Genomic DNA, 24,735 nt, shown 5'->3' on the forward strand with positions numbered 1-24,735 from the left:
TTCTTCTAGAGCGCAGACGAAAGGAATGGAGCTGTGTAAGGAGCAATGGGAGAAATAAACCCCATGGGACAAAAGAAAGTTGGACTCTAGTTGCTTTTCTAGCAGTAATAACTGTGGGAGGAAGGGCAGAGTTGATCCCTAACAAGCACTTCTGTTAAAATGACCATTCAGTTGCTTGAGGGGGTGATGGTGATGGTGGTGGAAGGGGTGGATGGATTTTAAGACGTCTCTCTCTGTGTTTGATCCCTCAATCTCTCTCTCCCCTTCTCCATCTCAGGAGTTAGAAGCAGCTCTTCACAGAGATGACGTAGAGTTTATCAGTGACCTGATCGCCTGCCTGCTTCAGGGCTGCTATCAACGGAGGGATATCACGTGAGTAATCCTGATCTTACTAAGTATTTCTTGCGGAGAGAGCTAATTAACCAGTTGTAGTGATGTTTATGTCTTCTGTTACAAACCAGAACAGATCATTAGCCATTATATACCAGTGTAGACTGAGCAGTTACAAACGGATTCCCAAGCCCTGTGTTTGGCTCCTTCTGCAGTTGTTTTAATTTTATCATAAGCCTTGGCTTTACTTCACTCTCACAAGTCTATACCCCGTACTCTTGGATCCACCAGCTAACACGTTCAAGTGTAGAATTTCTTCTTCTCAGCATATGACTTTCTTTCTGATTTTTGTTTGCAGTATTGGTAAAATGTTGCCTAACAAATTAAAACCAGATTTTACTGCCTTTCTACCCCTTGAGTATCTTCTGTGGCTCACGTAAATGGTAGTGTAATTTTCTACATGGAGCTTCTAGGCCCCTCACACCATAACTGCCAGGTAAACAGCTCTGCAGTGCATTTGAGGTGTGTGGGAAGTTTGGACCACAGTTTTATCTGTGTAGACAAATAAAGAGTATTCCTGATATGGCCTTGGCCTTGTCCCTTGTTTTGACCCTAACTTGATATACATTCTCTTTGCTGCTACATTTCCACACAGAACAGAACTATAGGGCCAACTCGCACAAAGCTGAGACAAAGCAAGTGTCCCAGCCTCCACCCCGTCAGTCCATGGACGACTTTGGGATGCTATGATTTATATTTTTCAGACAGTTAAAGATGGGATCTGAAATACTTCTGTTAAATCCACTCTTAGGTGTCTGTCAGGGCTGGGAAACCAGGCCTGATACTAATATGTGATAAACTTGTGGTTACAAGGTGAATAAGAGTGACAAAATGCCTGTTTTTTCAGGGTGTAAGTGATGAAGTGCCCTTTTTTTCAGGGAATAAGTGTGTATTAAGAGAGAGTTATTGCTCCTGCACTCAGTATTATAATGACTTTTTCCCCCTAGAATACCCAAGTTGTGCCAAACCAAGAGGAGAAAGAAAAGGGGAAAATCGTTTGTCTTACTGCCCGAACATGATGTTGCAGTTTTTAGTCAGAAGAAATGCCCATTTAAGATACTTCTAATAAATTGCCAGGGTACCCACCACAGAGGTTCTCCATTTTACCCTTGAACTATCAGCACATGACCAGTATCTGTTTGCCTAACCCTCATTCTAGACACTGCCCTTTATATGCTGGCCCGCAGGTACTGTTGGAACAGACACTCTCAGGGCCCTCATGGAACATATAGTCCTGTGCTGTAATAATTACAGTAATGATTATACAGTTGCAAATTATACAGTTCCCGTGATAATGCTCTCAAGTCAACGGAGCATATAACCTGGTGTGAGAAAGTGATGCGTGAACTGAGCCTTCATATAGGAGCTTCCCTGGGCCAGTGTCCATATCTTATAAAGCCCAATAAATAAGTGAACGAATGAATGAACAAACCCACCAAAGAAGTGCAGCTAGGAGGAATAATTTTCTAGGGTTTGATTCCCTAGAGCAGAACCTAGAGGTTACAGAAGGTCCCATGTGATTCAGAAACGTGATTTGTTTGAGCTGTACAGTTTTGCCTCTGAGTGTTAAATTTCCGTTTGTTGCCAACATCTAAAATGAGATTTCACATTTAAAATCTCGATTTATAGCTTCCAGAAAACATCCAATCAGTGGTCTGGCACCCATCAAGACACCCATTAGCTGGAGGGAAAACAGGGCCTGTGTGCCCTGCTCTGCCTCATCCGTAGCATTCCTTATTGCCCTTCCATGCTGGAGCTTATTGCTACTTACCATCTGTAATGTTCACGTGGCCCACCTCACATATTTTCTTTACCTACTTGTCTTCTACAGGCATTTCAGTTCAAGGAATCCAACATGGCCACAGCACAATAGGAATTGGAGCCTAATAGGCCCTGTAGGCTTAAGAATTTGGGGATATAATCCTAAAAGCAAAGAGATCGGGATATGGTGAGATTTGTGTTTTTATTTTTGAAAGGGAATTTTTTTTTCTTTTTGGGTGAGGAAGATTGTCCCTGAGCTAACATCTGTTGCCAATCCTCCTCTATTTTTTGAATATGGGACGCTGCCATAGCATGGCTTGATGGAGCCGTGTGTTGGTCCACGCCCAGGATCCGAACTTGGGAACCCCGGGCCGCTGAAGCGGAGCGCACGAACTTAAACAGTGTGCCACTGGGCTGGCCCCTAGATTTTTGTTTTTAAATAAGCATCTTAGGGCAAGAGGGGAAACAGGAAGGTCAGATAGGGGCTAATGAATTAATCAGGCAAGAGAGGAGAGAAGTGGACAGAGTGGAGGACTACTATGAAGGTGAAATTGACTGGACTTGAGGTCTCTAATCTTGACCAGATAGGTAAAAGCTATTTTAACTTGGATTTCATTGATCCTTCCTCACATGTTCAATATCCTTTCTTACGTTTATTGGGCATATTGGTAATTTTTGTATACTTGAATTTCCTGTTGTATACCAGGGTCATTTCTTCTATTGGTTTATTGATTGAAGATCAAGCAAAAGAAATGCCCATTTAAAATTTATCAGAGATTGTTCTATTTTACTGTTCTCATGAGAGTGTTCCTCCACCTATGGCAGCTCTGGACATCGCCCATGACACGCCAGCCCCTAGGTGCTGGTAGGACTAAAGTGTCTCCTCTCCATTGTGGAGCTTATAGTCTTCTGTGCGTGATGATGAGGAGGGGGGAGGGCAGGGTGTGGTTGAAGATCTAAATAACTAAAGTCATTTCATACAATTTATGGGATAAGTCTTCCCTTCTCTGTTGGTATGATATCTGTTCAATCTTTTACATTTTGTACATATGCTAGAATCTACTTAGTTGTTTCTAATTGTACGTATCAGTCTGTTTTAACTCTAATACCGTTTTAATTAATCCTGCTTGGTAATTCTTCCAGAAAATGATTATGTAATCTGTCATATTCGATAAGAAATTCGCTTGTTTTGATTAGAATCAAATAAAGCTATGAATAAATTTGGGCAAAATTGACATCTTTACAATGTTGAGATAACCCTTTTATTTAAGTCCTTCATATTACTCAGTAAAAAGTTGTAAGCTGTGTTCATTTAGGTCAGATACATTCCTGGCTATTTTAATTTTTGTTGCTATTAAGAATAGAATCACATTCATACTACAAGTACTTTAGAATATATTCCTCCATATATATCTTGAATCTGCCCGGTTTATTGACCTTGATTTTTCTTTAATTGATTCTCTTTTGATTTTCTAGGATTATCATCCTACTTTCCTTTCAAGATTTGTCCCCTAGCCTGTTTCGTGCCATGTTAGTTATCTGCTGCTGTGTGACAAGGTGCCCTAGAACTTAGCAGCTTGCAAACAGCAAGAATGTATTCTATCTCAGTTTCTGTGGGTCAGTAGTCTGGGCGCAGCTTAGCCAGGCCTGTCCAGCTTAGGAGCTCTTCCTAGGCTGCAAAGTATCAGCTGGGACTACAGTTATCTGGAGGTGTGACTGGGGGGAAGATCCATAGATTTGTTTTCTATTGCTGCGTAGAAAATTTCCAGAAACTTAGTAGCTCAAAAAACACATTTTTGGGGGGGCCAACCTTTTGGCACAGCAGTTAAGTTCACACATTCCGCTTCGGCAGCCTGGCGTTCACTGGTTCGGATCCTGGGTGCAGACATGGCACAGCTTGGCAAGCCATGCTGTGGCAGGCATCCCAGATATAAAGTATAGGAAGATGGGCGCAGATGTTAGCTCAGAGCTGATCTTCCTCACGAAAAAAAAAACAAGACATTTTTGGGGGCCGACCTGGTGGTGTAGTGGTTAAGTTCATGTGCTCTGCTTCGGCCACCCATGGTTCATGGGTTCAGATCACTGGTGCGGGTCTATATGCCGCTTGTCAAGCCATGCCGTGGTGGTGTCCCACATACAAAATAAAGGAAGACTGACACAGATGTTAGCTCAGCAACAATCTTCCTCAAGCAAAAAGAGGAAGATTGGCAACAAATGTTTGCTCAGGGGCCAATCTTCCTCACCAGAAAACCCAGATTTATTATCTCTCAGTTTTGTAGGTCAGAAGTCTATACATGGCTTACCTGGGCCCTCTGCTCAAGGTCTCACAGGGCTGTCCTCAAGGTGTCAGCCAGTCTATGTTCTAATCTGGAGGCTTAAGTGGGGAGGAATTCAAGTTCATTCAGGTTGATGGCAGAGTCATCTCCTTGCAGTTGCAGGACTGAGGTCCTAATTTTGTTGCTGGCTGTTGGCTAGGAGCTCTGTCTGCTCCCAGGTCGCCCATAGTTCCTTTGCCATGTGGCCCTCTCACAACGTAGCTGTTTGTATGTTCACAGCCGGCAGGAAAACAGCTTTAGTCTGCCAAAACAGAGTCTTATAAGACATAACATAGTCATGGGAGTGACATCCCTTTTGCCATATTCTTTTGACTAAAAGCAAGCCACAGACATTCTCCCTCACATTAGGAGAGGGGATTATACAGGGTGTGAATACCAGGAGGCAGAAGTCGTTTTGGGAGTCTCTTAAAGGCTACCTGCTGCGCATCCTTTTGTTGTACTGACCATATCTTCCAGAGTACAAAACTTAACAACATTGGTAAGATGGATGCTTGCGTCTAATCACATTTACTTAGTTGTTGACAATATCTCATAAATTGTCTGTGTATTTTGATAGACTTTCGACAAGAACCAGTTGACTTATAGATCATCACATGTGGTGTTAGTGGACCCTTACGTATCTAAGGACTGGCCAACAAGAGGTCTGATTTACCCTTTGTGTGGGTAAATGGCTGTAACCCACTTGTTCTTAGTTTAATTTTATTCCTTCCATTAGTCTTTCCTTTCCATTAGTCTCCAGTATAAATTATAGAAAAAGTATATATTTACATTGATAATACTCCCTTTAAAACCAATTTGTTTGAAAATGATGGATATTCTATGGAACATTTTCAGCTTAGATGCAACCTTTCCTGTCATTCATTATATTTTCATTTGGGTCCATTTCGTTTTTTCAGTCTCATGAGGTGATGAAGGAGAGATGGTAGGGGGTCATCTCGCAGGTCCTATTTTATAGGGGAGGAAACAGCACATCCAGAGAATGTGAGTTATTTATCAGGTCATATAGCCAGTTAGAAGATGAATAACTCTCACAAGGGCAAGAGGAAGTACAAAGAACTGAAAGAACAAGAGTTCAGATCTTTCATCATTCATAGAATCTGAATATTAGGCCTATAACTCAGCCCCCTTCTTGTTGTATCTTCTTCATATAGAATTAATGCATTTTGGTAGGATAAAAAGTTAGGTTTAAAAAAATCATCCAGTATAGTGTAGAGCAGAGATCCCCATCCTCTCCCTGAAGACGGGGCACAGAATGGGGTAGGTGTCTCTTTCACATATGTATACCTAAAGGTAAAAATAGTATTTATGTATTTTAGAATGTATCTGTCTCATCGGTCACATGTAAATGCCCTGTACCATTCCGCCTTCTGTTTCTGTCCTCTCCACAGCTTGTGTCCTCCTAGGCTGCACAGTGGCCAGTATTCGGGAGCAGTGCTGAATCAGAGCAGCTCTTAGGAATACCAGTTTGCTCCTTTCACAACACGGTGTCAGTTACTCCTACATGATTTCTTTTGAAATGAGGGATTGATTTCTTAAAAAAAAGACTAGTCAAATGTCATAAAATTTCAAATGCTTGGTTATAATGGGGAGGAGGGAAATGAGTTTCTTCCTTTCCCTTTTGCCAACAGCTGCTGCTTTGATTTTTCTGCTCTCTAAGGAAAATATGAGAGTCTCACACAGGCAGAAGCAGAGAGCGCACAGGGAGTGCAGTGCTCCAGCAGTGTTCATTATCCTTCTGTGGGGGCAGCACAGCCCCTCCCTGAGTGAGGAAGAGCTCTTCCGGAAGAGACAGGCCCTGCTGCTCTGTGCTGAGGCTGGGAAGCAAAGGATTGTTCCAGCATTTCTGAAACCATGTTCTGCAAAACATAGCTGTGAGCTATCAGAGCATTGCAGAAAACAATATGTGATTTTTATTTGTTTAAAAAAAATGGACACATGAAATAAAAATATTTCTGAATGGTCAAAGAAGTTTAGGAACTGGTAGCCCCAAGATTTTGAATTAATTGGTCTGGGGTGAGGCGCAGGCTTCAGCCTTTTGAAAACTTGTTATTGTTGATGTATAATATACACACAGAAGCGTGCACCTTCCTTAACTATACAGCTCAATGAATTTTCACAAATTGAATATACTGTGTCCTGAGTACCCACAGAAGAAAACACAGTGATGGATTCTGCTTTTTCCATTGAAAGGAATTTCCCAAAGTGAGGGGTATTTTGTCCCACCAGTGGTATCCACAAGCATTTAGAGTGAATGCATGTTCATTGTTATGCTCTGAAGTTTTACGTTCATCCCATCCTAAAGAAAGAGAAATTTGGACAAATGAATGCTTGTGCTTTCTGGTTCTAAGACTTAACCTAGTATATGGAGCTAAGAAAGTTACTTAATCTCTTTGTGTGTAACTTGCCTCATCTGTAAAATGGAAATGATGACAATACACACTAAAGTTACTGTGAGGATTAAATGAAATTATTTATGAAAAGCCTTAGAACAGTCTTGGGCTTTTAATAAATATCAGTTATTATCAGTGTATGTAAAAATATTATCATTAGTTTTCTACACATGCTGAGTAGAAAGTTGACATTGACTCAAGCAACTTTCCCTGTCTTATCTCTTGTAGTTTGCACATTTTAGAACTGGGATCATCAAACTCTTTTCTGTAAGGGGCCAGAGAATAAATATTTTAGGCTTTGTGTGGATCACATGATCTGTTAGAACTACTCAGCTCTGTTGTCATGGTACGAAAGCAGCCATAGGCAATACTTAAATGACTGATTGTGGCTGTGTTTTATTAGAACTTTATGGACACTGAAATTTGAATTTTATATCATTTTCACATGTCATGAAGTAGTTGTCGTCTTTTGATTCTTTTTTTCCCCAACCATTTAACGAAGAGTGATTTTCACATTCTTAGCTTCCAGTATGGACTTGGCCCATGGGCCATAGTTTGCCAGCCTCTGTTTTTAGAAAATCAAATGGGTTACCATTCCAGTTCGACTAACTCAGTCTAATCTTTAAACTGGCATGTGGAAGCCACATTTCGTTTTAGTTGTATTCTCCAAACTCAAATTTGTATCCCTATGGAGAGAGCGTGATGCTGTGTCTGCTTATGGGAATGGTAACTGTGTCTCTACTGTCTAGGCGCTGCTCAAAGTGCTTTTCAGGGGCTCTCATTTAATCCTCATAGCGGCTCTCTAAAGTGTTCTCTCACCCACCTGTCAAGGACTTTCAGTCACAGAGAGGTTAAACAGCTTTCCCAAGGTCACACAGCTGGTAGTTGGCCCCTAACTGTTGAACCCTAGACCTCCAGCCTCTGAACCACAGCCCCATGCTGTAAATGAATTAAAAGAGAAATGTAATGAGAAGGTTTTCCTCTAAAACAAGGATTTTTAACTAATTTTGTACTGTGAGCTTCTTTGGCACTATAATGAAGTCTACGGGCCACATCTTAAGAATATGATTTCAAATCGCAAAGTAAAATAAGTAGGATTACAGCAGAACCCAACTATACTGAAACGTAGTCAGTAAGATATTATAAACAATTTTTTATACAGTAATGTGTTTCAACTCATTAAATAACATGCTCTAGCAGCAAGCCTGATTTCTTGAGATTACTATCTTAAAGTATGATGTTTATAAATGTTATTTTAAGGTATCTATGATACCTGTAATGTAATATGAAAATATATGATATCTTTTGATGAAAAATAGACATATTCCTAAAATTACTGTATTTTATTGCCTGCAGTCATAATTGAACAGAATGTAAAATTTCAGTTAATAGGTTAGTTAAAAATTATTTCTCAGCCAGGCTCATGGACTGTCTGAATTCTGTCTGTGGACCTCTGCTTTAAAAGCTTTTTCAAATGTCAAATTAATCTACAGTTCAGAATCAGCATCTCAGAAGTAAAAGAACTTTAGATATCATCTAGTGCGATTTGTTTTACCTACGAGGAAGCTAAGGTAAACAGCAAGACTGGAACAAGCACCCAGGTCGCCTGACTCCCCTTTCCACACACATTCTGTCGGACTCTCTTGTGATAGCCAATCACACAGGTATCTAAACATTTTCTCAATAGTGCACTTGTATTCCATGGCACATCTTTGGTTTGGCTTGGTTTTATTTTATTTAGGAATTTGAGGTGCCTGATTTAGAATAAAGTCTTAGTTCAAAAGTTTTTCAGGAATTTGTTCATTTTGCTGCCAAGAAAGGGTGGTGTCTTTAATGGGTACTGAGTGTGGCAGTTGGACTCTGAGGGGCACCCCCATGATCCTGTGGAAATCCTCTATGCGTTTGTGAGGTCCCCTCCCCTTGCGTGTGTGCAGGACCTGCTCCTAACCGTTCAAATATGGCAATGGTGATGGGATGTCACTCCTGATTAGCTTACATTAACAAGACTCCAGCTTGCTATCAGATGCTCTAGAGACTCCTCTTGTTGCTTTGAGGAAGTAGACAGCCATGTTGGGAGTGCCTCCATGGCCACAGACTGCGGGGGTCTCTGGGAGCTGCGAGCAGCCGTATCACCAGTATATACATTATCGTGAATAAAGCAGGCCAAAAAATAACATTGGCAAATAAAGCAGGTCACAGAAGCATACATGCCCTTGATTGTATTTTTATAAATGGAAAACTAAATGAGGATAAATGTATGTAGAAAGCTCGAAGAAAATCAAAGGAATATTAATGCAATTCAGGACCTGGTAAGAAGGGACTGTAGCTAGGGATGAGCATAAGTGGTAATAACATCTAAGGTAGTGATTATCAAAACTGGGGGAACATCAGAATCACCTGGAGGGCTTGGTTAAAGACGTTGCTGGGTCTATCATCATCTAATTCAGTAGATCCAGGTGGGGCCTGAGAATTTGCATTCTTTACAAGTTCCAGGTGGTGCTGATGTGCTGGTCCAGCACGTTGAAGTTCCACTAATTTAAGGTACTGCTAATTTTCTGTTAAGCTTGATGGTGGACATATGGGTTCTTGTTTTATTTTTGGACCTTCTTTCCCTTTTTTTTTTCTCTTAATATATAAGCTTAAAGACAGTTTTGAATTGTTAGTAACACACTTAGGACTTTCACAAGACTCCGTACTTTTCTCCTGTATTCCCCCTGGAATTGTAATTCTAGCTGGTGGTTTTATGGGCCTGTATCAATAAAAGTACTTTAGGTATTTAAAGTGATTAATCAGCTAGGTGATCGTTCAGCTGCATTTCGTTTTCTTCATTGGGAAGGAGCCCAGCATAATTGAACACTGGATTGGAAATCAGGAGCTTCTGGTTTGTTCTTAGCTGTGAAAGTGAAGATAGACTTGAATCACTGTCTTGAGCAATGGTTTAAGCAGTATAAATATATTCTCCATTAAATGCTCATTATGATATTTGGCACCAAAAGATTTTTATCCTTTTGTCATCTTTATTAGAGTACTTTTTAGATAACCTAGACTAATTCATGCTTCAGTGTGGTCTTTCCTTCACTTTTCTTTGTGGTTTCCACTCTTAAGTAGAAATTCATAACAATTGTAAATTTAACTTCTCCAGGTTAATTATGTAGCTAACATTCTGTAATAGATTCTCTAAAGTCAATTAAAAACATTTAGTGTTTCGGGGTCTTATCTGCCCTCTATAGAAATATTATTTACCTTTTTGCAAATTACAACACTTCTGTTAAGTATGTTCATTTAAACTCATCTTTGTTGAGATAAAATTTAGACAATAAAATTCACACAGTTTAAATATACAGGCCAGTGTTTTTTTGGCAAATGAATACATCATGTAGTCACCATCCTACTCAAAATGATAGGACATTTCCATCTCCCCAGAAAGTGTTCTTTGCATTAAATCTACTCTCCCTCCCCCCGCACCTCCCCCCCAAAAAATACAACCCAGGCAACCTCTGATCTGATTTGTATCACTGTAGATTAAGTTTTACCTTATTCTAGAGTTTTGGATGAATGGGATCATACAATATGTACTGTTGTGTGCGGCTTCTTCAGTTAGCGTGTCTCTGATATTCATTGATACTGTTGTATGTGTCAGTAATTTGTTCCTTTTGGGGAAGAGAGGGTCTAAATTGTATTCCAGTGTAAAAATATATCACAGTTTATCTGTCCACTAGTCAGTGGACTTGTATGTTGCTTCTGGTTGGGGGCTATTATGAGTAAAGCATTCGTGTGGGCATATGTTTTCATTTCTCTTGGGAATAGCTGGGTCATATGGTTAGAGTATGTTTGACTTTAAGAAAATGCCAAGCTATTTTCTAAGCAGTTCCAACATTATACTCCTAACTAGCAACATATGAGCAGTCCAGTTGCTGCATGTCTTTGCCAATATTTGTTGTTTTTAATTCTACTGATTCTGTTTTGTGTAACTTGATAACTCATTGTAGTTTTAATTTGCATTTCCCTGATGACTAGGTATATAATGGGTTATGAATATTTTCTCCTGATGTGTAGCCTGCCTTTCCATTTGTTTGACAGTGTAAAGAATGGCAAGTTTTAATTTTGTTGAAGTACAGTTTGATTTTTCTAGTATGTTTCATACTTTTTATTACCTAGGAAATCAGAACCTACCTTGATGTCAAGATTTTCTGAGGGCTGGCCCCACGGCCTAGTGATTGAGTTTATTGCACTCTGCTTTGGCTGCCCAGGTGTGGTGCCTGGGCCTGGGCCTATGCCACTCGTCGGCTGCCATGCTGTGGCAGCAACCCACGTACAAAATAGAGGAAGATTGGCACAGATGTTAGCTCAGGGCAAATCTTCCCCAGCAAAAAACAAAACAAAACAAAAGTTTCTTCTAGGTTTTCTTTTAGTGTTATAATTTTAGCTTTTTGCAGTTGGCATAATGATGCATTTTGAGTTAATATATTTGTGTATGATATGAAGTAGAAAGTCTTTTCGTTTTCTTCCTTACAAATACTGTATATGTTCCATCCATTTCTGGACTCTGCCTTATTCCATTGATCTGTATGTCTTACAATTTATACAAGTATCAGATTGTCTTGAAAAACCCTACTTAGAGAGAATGGACACTTTGAGCAATATTGAATTTCTCAGTCCTTGAACATGATATATGTATATCTCCATTTGTTTATCTTCTTTGATTTCAGCAATATTTTGTAGTTTGCAATATAAGAATATTTGGACATATTTCCATTTGTTCCTAAGTATTTTTTAGTTTTCGATGATACTATTAAGTTCAATTATTTAAAATTTTTTATTTTCCATCTATTTGTTGCTAATATGTGTATAATACAGTTGATTTTTGTGTATTGACCATGTTCTGTAGTCTTCCTGAACTCACTTTAAAAAGTTTTACTGATTTTGTTGTAGATTCTTGAGGATTTTTTGTGTAGTCTGCAGTCAAAAACAGTTTTGCTGCTTCTATTCCATTCTTTATTCCTTGTTCTTCCTTCTCTTGGCTTACTGTATGGGCTAAGACTCATAATATATTGTTCCTGATTTCAGGGGAAAGTAATCAGTCCTTCACCATTGAGTATGATGAAATGTTGTCCCTCTTGTATATTGCTGAATTTGATTTGCTGATACTTTGAGGATTTTTGCATACTTGTATCTGAGAAATACTCGTCTGTAATTTTATTTTCTTCTAAATCTTCGTCAGGTTTTGGTACACGTTCCCTCCTCTGTTTTCTGAAAGAGTTTGTGTAGTTTCTTTCAAACAATTCCTTGAATATTTGAAAGAATTCACCACTTCAAGCCTTTGGGTTTGTAGGTTTCTTTGCAAGTTTTTTGTTATTATTGATTCACTTTCTTTAATAGATTAGGCTTTTCAGGTGTTCTATTTCTTAAGTCATTTTTGGTAAGTTATCTTGACACTTTTTAAGGAATTTGTCTATATTATCTAAGTTTGTGAGTTTATTTCTGTAATGCTGTTCATAATCTTCTCTTATCCTTTTAATGTATGGTCTACAGTGATAGTGCCACTCTCATCCCTGATACTGTAATTTGTTGGTCCTCTCCCTCTTTATTCTTTCTACAGGTTTCCCAACTTTTCAAATGTTTACTGACGAAATAACTTTTTACCTTACCTATTGTTTACCTGCTTTCTATTTTATTAATTTCTTCTGTTTTATTGATTTCTTGTGTTTATTATTTTCTTATGTTTACTTTGGCTTTAGCTTGTTTTCCTTTTTTTTCTTCTTAAGTTGCAGTGCTGGTTTTGAGCCTTTTTTCTTTTCAATACAGCCATTTAAAGCTATAAATTTCTTCCTAAGCAGTGCTTGGCTGCATCCCACAAATTTTGATGTGCTGTGGTTTTATCATCATTCAAAACATGTTCCAATTTATTTTGTTATTTCTTCTATGAACCATGGGTTATTAACGGTGTGTTATTTAATTTCTGGATATACTAGTGTAAGTGAGTCCTAACTTAATTTCATATGTTCAAATAATATACCCTATGAGATTGCAGTCTTTTGAAGTTTTTTAAGGCTTATTTTATGTCCCAGTATGTGATTTATCTTGGTGAACATTTTACATGCATTAGAAAAGAATATGTATTCTACAGTTTTTGAGTACATATTCTGTAAATGTAAACTAGGTCAGGTTGGTAGTATTTTTGAGATCTCTGTCCTCATTGATTCTTTTGTCTACTTGGTATACTAATTAATGGAAAAGATATTAAAAATCTCTGACAATGCTTGGGGATTTGTCATTTCTTCCTTTAGTTCTGTCAGTTTTTGTTTCATGAGTTTGATGTCCTGTTATTGGATATACACATATAGCTTTGTTATATATTCCTAGTGAATTGGCTTTTTGTCTTTAGGTCTACTTTGACTGGTATTAATAGAACCATTCAGCTTTCTTGTGCTCATTCTGCCTAGTATATAACTTTCTATCCTTTTACTGTTTGTATTTTTGTATTTAAATTGTATCTTATAGATGATATCCTATAGTTGGGTCTTGCTTTTTTTCTGCTTAGCCTGACAGTTTCTGCCTTTTAGTTGAGATGTTTAGTTCATTTACTTGTAGTGCAGTTATTGCTATGGTTGATTTTCCATTTGTTCTTCTGGGGTTCTTTTTAAATGTACAATTCATTGGTTTTTCATATATTTACAAAATTATGTAGTCATCACCACTATCTAATTCTGGAACATTTTTGTTGTCCCCAAAAGCACCTCATTAGCAGTCACTCCCCATTTCCTCCAATCTCCAATCCCGGGCAACCGCTAATTTGCTTTCTGTCTCTTTATTTTCGACTGTTCTAGGTACCTAAGTGGAATCATGCAAGATATGTCCTTTTGTGTCTGGCTTCTTTCACTTAACATAATGTTTTCAGGGTTCATCCATGTTGTAGCATGAATCAAGTACTTCATTCCTTTTCATGGCTGAAAAGTATTCTATTGTATAGATATATGTTTTATTTATCTAGTCATTAGTTCATAGATATTTGCACTGTTTGAACTTTTTAGCAATTATGAATTATGCTGCTTTGTCTGATTGATTGTGTACACATTTTTGTGTGGATGAATGTTTTCATTTCTCTTGGGTATATACCTAGAAGTGGAGTGGGTGGGGCAGATGGTAGTTTTATATTTACCTTTTTGAGCAACTTGCCAAACTTGTCTAAAGTGGCTGCACTGTTTTACATTCCTACCAACAGTGTATGAGGGTTTTAATTTCTCCATGTCTAGGTCAGCACTTGTTATTATCTGTCTTTTTAATTTTAGCTATCCTGGTGGATATGAATTAGTATTTCATTGTGGTTTTGATTTTCATTTCCCAAATAACTGATGATGTCAAGCATCTTTTCACATGCTTCCTTCTGAGTTTTGTTCCTCTGTTGGTCCTTCAGTGCTTTCTTTTGCATTATTTTTAAGCATTTCACTTTATTTCATTTATTGGCTTATTTGTGTGTGTTTGCGTGTTTGAGTGGTTCTAGGGCTGGCAATATGCATCCTTAAATTATCAGAAGCTATTCAGAATTTTTGTTGTACCTTTTCACACCTTACACTTGACACTTCAGACTTCCCCATTCATACAAATAGTATTTAGGATCCCATCTGGCTTCCGTTGGAAAACGTCCTTTATTGAGGCTAGCCCAGTGATGTAGTGGTTAAGTTTGCGTATTCCAGTTCTACAGCCCAGGGTTCGTAGTTTTGAATCCTGGGTGCAGACCTACATACCTCTCATCAAGCCATGCTTTGGGGGCATCCCACATACAAAATAGAGGAAGATTGGCACACATGTTAGCTCAGGGACAATCTTCCTCAGCAAAAAAATAAATAAGTCCTTTATCTTTTTAAAGATTATTACATGTTGATTTCCATTTGACTTTTAATACTTTTCTTTTTTACCCAACATAAATATTCATAAACACATGTTAAAATCTATATTGTGTACATCTTTCCCTGCTGAAAGATATATTTTGTGTCTTAGTCATATTTTCCTTTAATTTGAAATTGCCATGATTTTTATTACATCCTTATGATTTTAAGATATGTTGGCTATGGCAGCCACTATACAGCTTTAGAGAAGAGATGTTGTTAAAATTATTTTGGCCTGGGTCTTTTACAATCTTTAAGGGTAAACACTTTATCAAGTGTTATTATGGAGCCTTTTACTTGTTGCTTCTTTATCTCAATCCAGTACTCATGTTAAATGTGGCTTGAATGTGCATACGTGTACTTCATTTGTTTCACAGATAGCTGCAGCAAAGGGGAGAAGGGGGTTTTTTCATTTAGTCTCCATTGTGCTACCCAGGATGCCATGCCATAATTGCTCCCCTGCAAGTAGACTAGGGATACCCTTTCATATCTCAAAGAACTCAGCAGCCTTCTTTCATCTGTGACCTTCTAAAACAGGTTGCAAGTGTTAAAATTTGTGGCCCTCCAGAGTCGGTTTCTGCCAGCTCCAGCCAGCTGAGACTTGTGCTAAGACCCTTTATTCAGGTCATGCCATTCTTGTCAACATTGGTCTCACCAGTAGAAGCATGTTCTGTCTGAAGCAAACTGAGAAATTCTCGGCTGGGATTCTAAGAAATGGCTAACTCTGGGAGTGTGGAAAGTGGGTCTCTGTCTCTGTCTCTCTCACTATTAAATGGAAGAAGGGTAATTAAAAGCTGCTCATTTAACAGCGTTTGGAATGTTTTTCAGACAAGAAAGAGTAGACTTGGTTGTGTTCAGAACCTCCAGTTGGTTTGATCTTTTTGTTACCATATTCTGTTGAAACATTTCATTATAATTCTGAGTAATTTGAGAAAGATGAGCAATAATTAAGTCATTAAGATAGAATTGCACTGAGCTGAATGGATGACTAAGTCAGTGAATGTTCCAGGCAACCTAAACTCTATAACTGTAGTCTGAGAAATTTTTAAAATATTATATCCCTTTTTAGCAGCTTCGTGCCACTCTACTCGTCTTTCTGTAAGTAGCAAAATCTGAAAGTGTGCACAAAATTGTGTGTGTGCTCATTTTTCTGAGGGGAGAGAATATATGGTCTTAATCAAATTCTTAAAGTTTTATGTCCAATAGAAGATTAAGAACCTCTAAGTAGAAAGTATTAGCCTAATTTTTAGCTTCCTGAAGCCTTTTTGATTCAAATACTCTTGGCCAGATTGCCTTCAAAGGTTTTCCCCCTTGAATTTCTGATGTTTAAAAGAAAGGGATATAGATTTAGATGAGAAGGTTTATATATATATATATATATATATATATACACAAAGAAAAGGAATTATCTTGAATTGTAAACCCTCAAGGTATGGAGATGCCTTAAGAAAACTTCTAGCAAAAGTGATGTAATTGAAACTGAGTAGGATAATAGGCCTATTGGAAAGGAATCTCAAACATGCAATTCTTTGAGACAAGTAGGGGCTTTCAGACAGATTGTAGGCACAAAGAGCAACACTGTTTACACACATACGATGGTCGCTGGACTGGTATGCTAAGGAGGGCCTCCCTAGTCTGGTCCAGCCTGTCTCCTGCCCTGTCTTCCAGCAAAGCTACATTCTGGTGAAATGATCTCAATGTCATAGATTCCATATTTTATTTTACCGTGGGAAAAACATGCCTTGTTGTTTGGGATGCTTGGTGTGCATTAGAAATTCTAGAAAGTATGTAATAGATAAAGGTATTTATTACTGAAGAGAGATTGTTGTCTTCATAGTCGTCGCTACTGAAAAAACCCAATTTTTAAAAAACACCCCATTTTACTTTCAAATCACCATTGCCACACTGTCTGCTTTTGCCACCAGTTTGAAGTGCTTTTGCCCAGCTCCTCCTTCCCAAAGAGCAGCACGAGCTTCACAGGCACTGGGGAGAGGAAGCCAGTCCCAACACACTGTGGCGCAAGCAGGTATTCAAATGCCTGTGCTCAGGCTTTGGATGTGAATGCTGCAGTCAAAGTGAATTTGTGAGAGCCTTGCAATTTACAGGTGTTATGCTGCATTTTGATAAGCTAACACATTCACATTTTGCCCAGTTGAGGTATCAATAGTGAGGAAATAAGGTTTGTTGTCTCTCTGAAAAAGCAGAATGTTTAATTTCTTATTTGCCTAAGGCCCTTTGGTTTGTTTTCCATGACTATTTCCTCTGACTCTTTTCTGCAAATATAACTACTGTGGCCGATAAGTCACCATGGGACAGGCCTCTTTTAAAAATTATGTTGATGCAGAACTCCTTCAGAGCCCCTGCGTAGGGAGAAAAAATTTTTAAATCAAGCATTAAGTGAAATTATATCCAGATTCTTTAATAGTTGAGATATAGAATAACCATCTAACAATTAAACAGCACTGTATTATTATATAGGCACATTTAGGTACTAATGAAAATGCAATTGTAGAATTGCCAAACTCTAACAGAAAAAATTTAAGTTGCCACCAAACTGTCTTAAATGTTGCCTATTGAAAAATTATCTTCAAAATTTAGAATATAGTATTTTGTAACATGCCCCAAAGTTTGTGTATAACAGAGTGCAAAATTATAGTTGCACATTGGCTTAGCCGCTCATCATTTGCCACCTTTTCATCTTAACCTGAAATATAAATTGATTAGGCTAGGCAGACATTGAGTTTATTTTTTGTTTGCCCTCTAAGTTGTGGACCTAATTTTGAACTGAATATCCATCTGAACTGCATAGAGTCTCTTAAATTGTGTGAGTAAAGGGAAGACTGTTGCCTCAGTTTCACTCTCTGTACCATTGATTTTTAAAACTTTTACCTATTTCACCAGAATGTGCTTTTTGGGGTTTAAAGTAAAAAAAAAAAAACCTGTTTAGCGAGAAACCCTGTTAACGTATTTATCTTCTTCGGGATTTGGCAATAGAAAGTTCAGGTAGATACTGTAATAACATGAAGTGATCAGCAGGGGACTTTCAGATCCTTCCCATTACTGCTTTCTCGTTTCCTGCTTTCAGTTTAAGGTTTGTGAGCTGTCATACCGTCACTTCTCTCCCCTTTCCCACCCGTCCTCTGTATCTTATATTAATGTACTTTTGTGGTAGGCCCCAGACGTTCCACAGCTACCTGGAGGACATCATCAACTACCGCTGGGAGCTCGAAGAAGGGAAACCCAACCCTCTGAGAGAAGCCAGTTTCCAGGAGCTGCCTCTTCGTACTCGTGTGGAAATCCTGCACCGACTCTGTGATTATCGGCTGGATGCAGATGACGTCTTTGATCTTCTCAAGGTGCTTAACTGGCGAGCCCTTTCCCGAGAGCAGAATCTGAAGTACTGAAAGAAGCCAGAGTTTGGCTTGTGTTACTAGTCTTGGGACTCTTGATTGACAGTAACGATGGATACGAAACCATGACCACTGTAGCCAGAGGAATCCAAGCCATGCATTTATATGACTGTGGGTTATTTTGGTTGAATTTCCAGTTTGGTTTTGTCTTCCTTTACGTGTGCTGAGTCCCATCGGACACCGGAACAATCAGAGGCACGTGTTTGTTCTTCCTGGCATCAGCCAAAATTGCAACTAAATTAGCCACTCAATGTTATTTCCCAACGTCTGAAATTTGATTTACCATATTGAAATATTTATTGAAAACTCTTAAGAACTTCAACCTGTATATACAAGTGAAGTTCATCCCTACATACACATTACAAAATTTATGTTGGAGAAGGAAGGTGTAAATCTCTCTTCCCTCCCTCTTACTCTGTTGTCATCATTTATTTTAGAAGCCTCTGTCCAAGTGAGGGTGTACAGGGTTGTTGCTTTTCACTCATGGGGAGGTCAGTTTCTAGTCCTATTCAGTCAGAAATGATTAAATGTGTTGATGACTCCTCAGTTCACCCCCGTTCGTGGACATGGTATAAAAATCATTGTGCAGTTTAGCACGGTCTTTGCTAAGCACTCAAGGACTTCACTAGCAGTGGGAATGCCAATGCAGGTCAGACCCTGGGTAAGTTGGGAGCTGTGGTGCTGGATCTCAGCTGGAATGAGAGGCTGCTATAGGTTATGATGGAGCTGCCACAGGATCACGTGGGACAACGCTTTCACAACCTTGGATTCCCTTGTGTTGTAGTTGTCTTTCCCTTTATGGGTGCACACGTAAATAACAGTAAGTCCAAACCAAACATGTAATAGGTTCATCACAGTTCCTTTTGGTTTTTCTTTCTTTTCTGAAATGAGGGCAACGATGGGGATAGGAAGCATTTGAAATATTTTCCCTATCCTCTTCATCAAAGAAGTGACCAGCTTCCCATTCTATCTGTGTTTCCTATGCCTTGATTGAAAATTACATAAGTTGCTTGGGCATTTTTTAATTATGAGGTTTATCATGAGTATATGAAGTATATCATGAGTATAAATTTTGAATCCTCATTTTAGGTCTTCCTTTTTTGTTTTGTTCCCCATTTCCCCAACCATTTCCCTGTTTTTCTACCTAGGGTCTGGATGCAGACAGTCTCCGTGTGGAACCATTGGGTGAAGACAATTCCGGGGCGCTCTATTGGTATTTCTATGGAACGCGAATGTACAAGGAGGACCCTATACAAGGAAAATCCAATGGAGAGCTCTATTTGAGCAGGTATACACTTTAAAACCGAGCTGTGATAGCTACTGTAAAAAATGTCATTAAAATTAAATACATCAGAATTCTGCGGCAAAAAAGTTTTTTCTTATGAAGGGATTGGCTATAACAGCATGACACAAAGAGATGCAAAGAGTTATTTCATAGAAAAATTGAAAGGGCGGGGCCGGTCCCATGGCCGAGTGGTTAAGTTCGCGTGCTCGCTTCGGCGGCCCAGGGTTTTGCCAGTTTGGATCCTGGGTGCAGACATGGCACCGCTCGTCAGGCCATGCTGAGGTGGTAAGCCACATAGCAGAGCCAGTAGGACCTGCAACTAGAATATACAACTATGTGCTGGGCGGCTTAGGGTAGAAGAGGAAGAAGTAAAAAATAAATAAACCCAAAAAAAGGGCAACAGACGTTAGCTCAGAGCAGGACAGTCATTTCACTGTAGCAGTTTTCCTCTTTCATAGTCACTTCTTGAGAATACCTTTTTTCTGCTAGAATTGGTGATCTACCCTGTCAGTATAGGACTAGACGGACCTTAAAGAATGCCTGAACATAAGCCTTCCTAAATGAGGAAGAGACCCCTGCTATCAATAGCATCCCAGAACAGTGCTGTCAGCTTGTTTTATTAGACTTTCCTATTGCTAGGAGTGCTCACTATTAAGAAAGTGCTACGTCTTACTCAGTTTTTAATAGTGTAGAAGGTCAGTTTTCCTTGGTTCCACTCTCTAGTAGTGGAAGACAGGAAGTCCCCCTGTTCTTTCCCGATGGCTGCTGCATTTAGTCTTTTGTAGTAATCTCTCGGCCAGAAAAGCTGCAGTTACTCATTTAAAAGTCGTATGTAACCCATCAATCCTATGACAGAACATTTCTAATTAATATACTATTTCTTAGGGAAAGCGAAGGACAAAAGAATGTCTCAAGTGTTCCTGGGAAAACAGGAAAAAGAAGAGGAAGACCCCCAAAAAGGAAGAAACTCCAGGAAGAGACTACAGTGAGGTAAGAAGATCTCATTAGTCTTTGATGGTTCTAGACCCTCATGCTGGGAGGGACCTAAATTTCATTTGTTCCTTCATCCTTGATCTTCACTCGAGCCATGGGAAGGACGTAAATTATGGAGATCTCAATCAGACTCCCCATGAAATTACTGCGTGTGCGCTAGGCATCACGAAGCCCTAGCTGCACGACCTCCAGCAAGCTCCCTCCCCTCTCTAAGCCTGTTCTTTTATTGGACAGTGGGGGTGCTAGTAGTAATGAGGATTGAATTGAACAAGACAGTGAATGTGACAGTGTAATGAACTGAAAACAATGAATGGCCCGTAGTGAGTGCTAAGTATGTGTTAACTTTTAAAATTTGTTCTGCCGCACGTTTTTTCATAGGAGCGTGGAGCAAGTTAATTCTGTGATTAAGTGTTGACTAATAATCAGCATTTTAATAGAATTATATATCATACCTGAGTTCAGGAGTTAATTCTTTCCTGTTACAAGATTTTAGTAGCAAACATGCATTATTTTGTTTAAAATACCATTTCCTACAATAAAGAAAAGGTCAGATCTTTAACATTTTTATAGTCTTTATTTTATATTTAATTTTAGCAAAGAAAGGTTACGTTACGTTTCAGCAATTCTTTTAAGAAATTCTACCATCAGACCTGTCATTATCTACCTATGAAAGTTAGGTCATGTTCTTAAAAATTAGAATCACAGGACAAATTGCTTCTTCCCTCTAAATTTTAGAACTACTAAATAATCTAAATGCTTAGAGTAGGCCAAATTTCACTGTGTTGCTTATTAACCACTAAGAAGTGTTTTCTAGGAATTAGATTATGAATAAATCAATCAGAATTTGATATTTTTACATATAAGAATCTGCGTTCCACTTAACTTCCCGGAACGTGGCTGCAGCTGGCAGCTTTCCTCCTACCAGTGTTTGTGAGAAATGTCTCTGATCGTATTCTGTACATGTGGCCTCTGTGCTTGGATCTTGTTAGCAATCCACACCTCCTCCTGTGTTCAGAAAGCCGTTTTATGCCTATCTCCATTTTCTTGTAAGTACCAACAATTCAAGTGTTGGGAATATAGAATCATTCTAGCAAACATACGTGGACTTGTACTACCCTCTACTGGTGGTATTACTCTTTAGAGCTCTGTATCCAATACAGTATATACATATTTTTTAATTAAATAAAATTTAAAATTCAGTTCCTCAGTCACACAAGCCACATTTCAGGTGCTCAGTGGCCACATGTAGCTCGTGGCTACCATATCGGACAGCAAAAATATAGAAATTTTAATCTTCACAGAAACTTCTGTAGAAGAGTACTGCTTTAGATAATTGAGAGCAAGCCCCCAAAAAAGTCCACAGAGAATGTCCTGTACGACTCGGGAATATAAATGGCAGTGATACCTAATGCCATTGTGCGAGTACTTTGTATTTTATATTAATCCCAACATCCCTTTGAGGTAGGCGTTAGTAATAGCCCCATTTTACAGGAAAGTTAATTGGCTTTCCCAAGGTCAAGTGGTGAGTGACAAGCCTTGAACAGGGCCAGTCTGCCTTCAGATCACATGTTCTTACCCTCTGCTGTATGTGAGGTTATATTAAACGTGCCTTGTCTATAGGGCAGCCTTGCCTCAGTGAGGAGGATATTGGAATCCCTATAGTTCTTTTTTTCTCGGCATTTAACTATTAACACTTAACTGTTTGATTACAAAAAAAATGTTTTAAAAGTTAGTATTTTTCTATTCATTGATGTTAGCATAACATTGGTTTCCTATACAGCAGTCCTTCTCTCTATACCAACACACCTGCATCCTGGTGTTTGTTTATTCAGGACAGTCACTCATCATCTTTTTTTTTTTTTTAAAGATTGGCACTGGCGCTAACGTCTGTTGCCAATCTGGTTTTTTTCTTCTTTTTTTTAAATTCTTCTCCCCATATCCCTCCAGTACATAGTTGTACATTCTAGTTGTAGGTCATTCTAGTTGTGGCATGTGGGATGCTGCCTCAGCATGGCCTGATGAGCAGTGCCATGTCCACGCCCAGGATCTGAACCAGTGAAACCCTGGGCCACGAAGCAGAGTGTGCAGACTTAACCACTCGGCCACAGGGCCGGCGCCTCCTTATCTTGACCTTGCCCCCCTGACACACACACACCACTCTCCTTGTATTAAGTTAATTGAGTCTGCCTTATGGGGGAAGCACAGGACAATTTTGAACATGTCTTTGTTTTAACTGGTACCTCCTTTTCCTGTGTTTCAGTGAAAAGCCAGAAGAAAACTCCTTGGTATCTGAGATACAGACAAGAAATGGTAATGACCTTTGCTGGAGTTTAGAAAGGATTAAGTAAGCATGGTTGATTTATATTATGATGGTGACTCTCTCATTTTCCAGAGTCATACAAAGCAGTTAAGGTTATTGCAGTGACCTTCTAACTATTCTCCTTGCCCTCCAGTTCTCTCTTCCTCACACTTGATCCTGTCCCCATCTCTCCCTCTGATGAATAACTAGAGGTAAAGACCAGGTCTTTCCACTTGTATCCTGTTACCTGGACTCAGTGTAATAGACACCCAAACAGTGGGATGAATGAGCAACTTCTCAAAGAGCTATCTTTTTAATGTAGAATGCTTTACTGCATAAGGGAGTATACTGGTTTCCTACCTAGATTTCATTTCTGTAATCCAGATTGCATAAATTTGTCAGGAGATATCAGTTTACACTCTCAGTGTAAATGAAACAAGGAAGACTGCCAAACCTCAAGTCAAAATCAATTGCATGGAAAGTAAATACATTTAAGCATTTTTAGGATATTAAAATCTATCTTATGAAGGTCACAAAAGTTATATTTGTATTGCCTGTAGGCAATCTTAACTTTTAGGGGTAAATAGTGATAGTAACAGGAAAACCAAAAGTATACATTGTCAAGCTTAAAATTTAAAAAGTAATAGGTCTCCGTTTTTTCTGATTGCCTAGTTTTGGTCATGACCCAGGGTAAAAATGAAATTGAGAATAAATAGGAAAAAAGCTCCTAGTGAGATCTATTTAATGAACCCATCCTTTTCTTTTTTAGGATCCCAAGGGCCGGGTCAAGGCACTTGGTGGCTCCTTTGCCAAACAGAAGAAGAATGGAGACAGGTCACAGAGAGTTTTCGGGAGCGGACCTCCCTTCGAGAACGGCAGCTCTATAAGCTCCTCAGCGAGGATTTCCTGCCTGAAATCTGTAACATGATTGCCCAGAAGGTATGCGGTGATTCCTCCCTCTATAGGAGGTTATCCAGCCATGTTACGTAAGGATTATTCGTTAGAGGTTTTGAATACATTCTCCTGTCTCCTGTAAGTGGTATAGCCTCTGTCTTCTCTCATCTGGAGTGTTAAAAGGGGACCTCATGCTACCCACTCTCCTTCACTGTGAGTCAGTAATTTAATTCTCCTTACCCCAAGAAGTCCTCAGTGCCCCCCACCCCCAGTACCACAAGGGCTTTTCAAATCTGGAGCCACCTTTCCTTCTGTAACATTCCTCAGGAAACATTCCCTGAGCCTGCAGCTGTCTCTCAGAGCACCCTGTGCGTACCTCTGTGTATATGCTCCCAGCTTTTTAAAATCGTCTTCTTATGGCCTCCCTCTCTCCCACTAAGCAGCAAGCTCTGAAGAATCCTTGTCGCTCCAGTGCCGGCTCTTTTCCCAACTGGACCTGAGCTCTATGTGTCGCCTCCTCCAGCTTCAAGGCAATTTGTTTCATAAACCATACATCCTATATTTTCATACATATACACCCTAGTTCATGACTTTTTCCAACATCTTTCCCCTGTCTGCCCCACCCATTCGAATACTATTTCAAAAGCCCCATTTTAAAGCTATCTCCATGAGCCATCCTGTTTCTCCCAATCTTAGGATTCTCTTCCCTAACATGTTTCCTCATCCCTCACTTAATTTCACTGTGAGTTGTTTAAGCATCTTCAGATTAGGGACCATGTCTTACTCATCATTTTAAACCCCCACAACACCTGTGTGATGCCTTTTCTATGGCAGATGCTCAATAATTATTCAGTTTGCTTATTTCGTAATTCTAATACTCCTGATTGTTAATACATGTTAATAGAAGACAAAAACTTGACCACCTGCCCATGAAATCTGAAGAGAAAGTATTTATAAATTATTGCTGCAGTACCTTTAGAGAGGTAAAAAATGATAAATATATTATTTAATTTGTTGTGAATCCAATGATATTTCTAACCATTAAGCAAGTTGATGCTTTAGGGAAAATTCTGGAAATTCACCTTTCTCTA

General features: G+C 39.0%; 1 protein-coding gene across 5 annotated transcripts in view; it reads left to right on the forward strand.

Moving 5' to 3' along the window:
- The window catches only part of LOC124245978 (cat eye syndrome critical region protein 2), a 160,867-nt gene that overhangs the window by 99,333 nt on the left and 36,799 nt on the right, over positions 1-24,735 (forward strand). For all 5 annotated transcript variants that reach the window (XM_046673831.1, XM_046673847.1, XM_046673839.1 and 2 more), the window contains exons 2-7: positions 278-372; positions 17,936-18,119; positions 19,322-19,461; positions 20,344-20,448; positions 22,712-22,761; positions 23,520-23,689. In XM_046673831.1, coding sequence (XP_046529787.1) covers positions 278-372; positions 17,936-18,119; positions 19,322-19,461; positions 20,344-20,448; positions 22,712-22,761; positions 23,520-23,689 — 744 coding nt within the window. The remainder of the gene's footprint in view (positions 1-277; positions 373-17,935; positions 18,120-19,321; positions 19,462-20,343; positions 20,449-22,711; positions 22,762-23,519; positions 23,690-24,735) is intronic.

Source organism: Equus quagga, chromosome 1, assembly GCF_021613505.1.
Source record: "Equus quagga isolate Etosha38 chromosome 1, UCLA_HA_Equagga_1.0, whole genome shotgun sequence".
In the NCBI taxonomy this organism is placed as follows: Eukaryota; Metazoa; Chordata; class Mammalia; order Perissodactyla; family Equidae; genus Equus; species Equus quagga.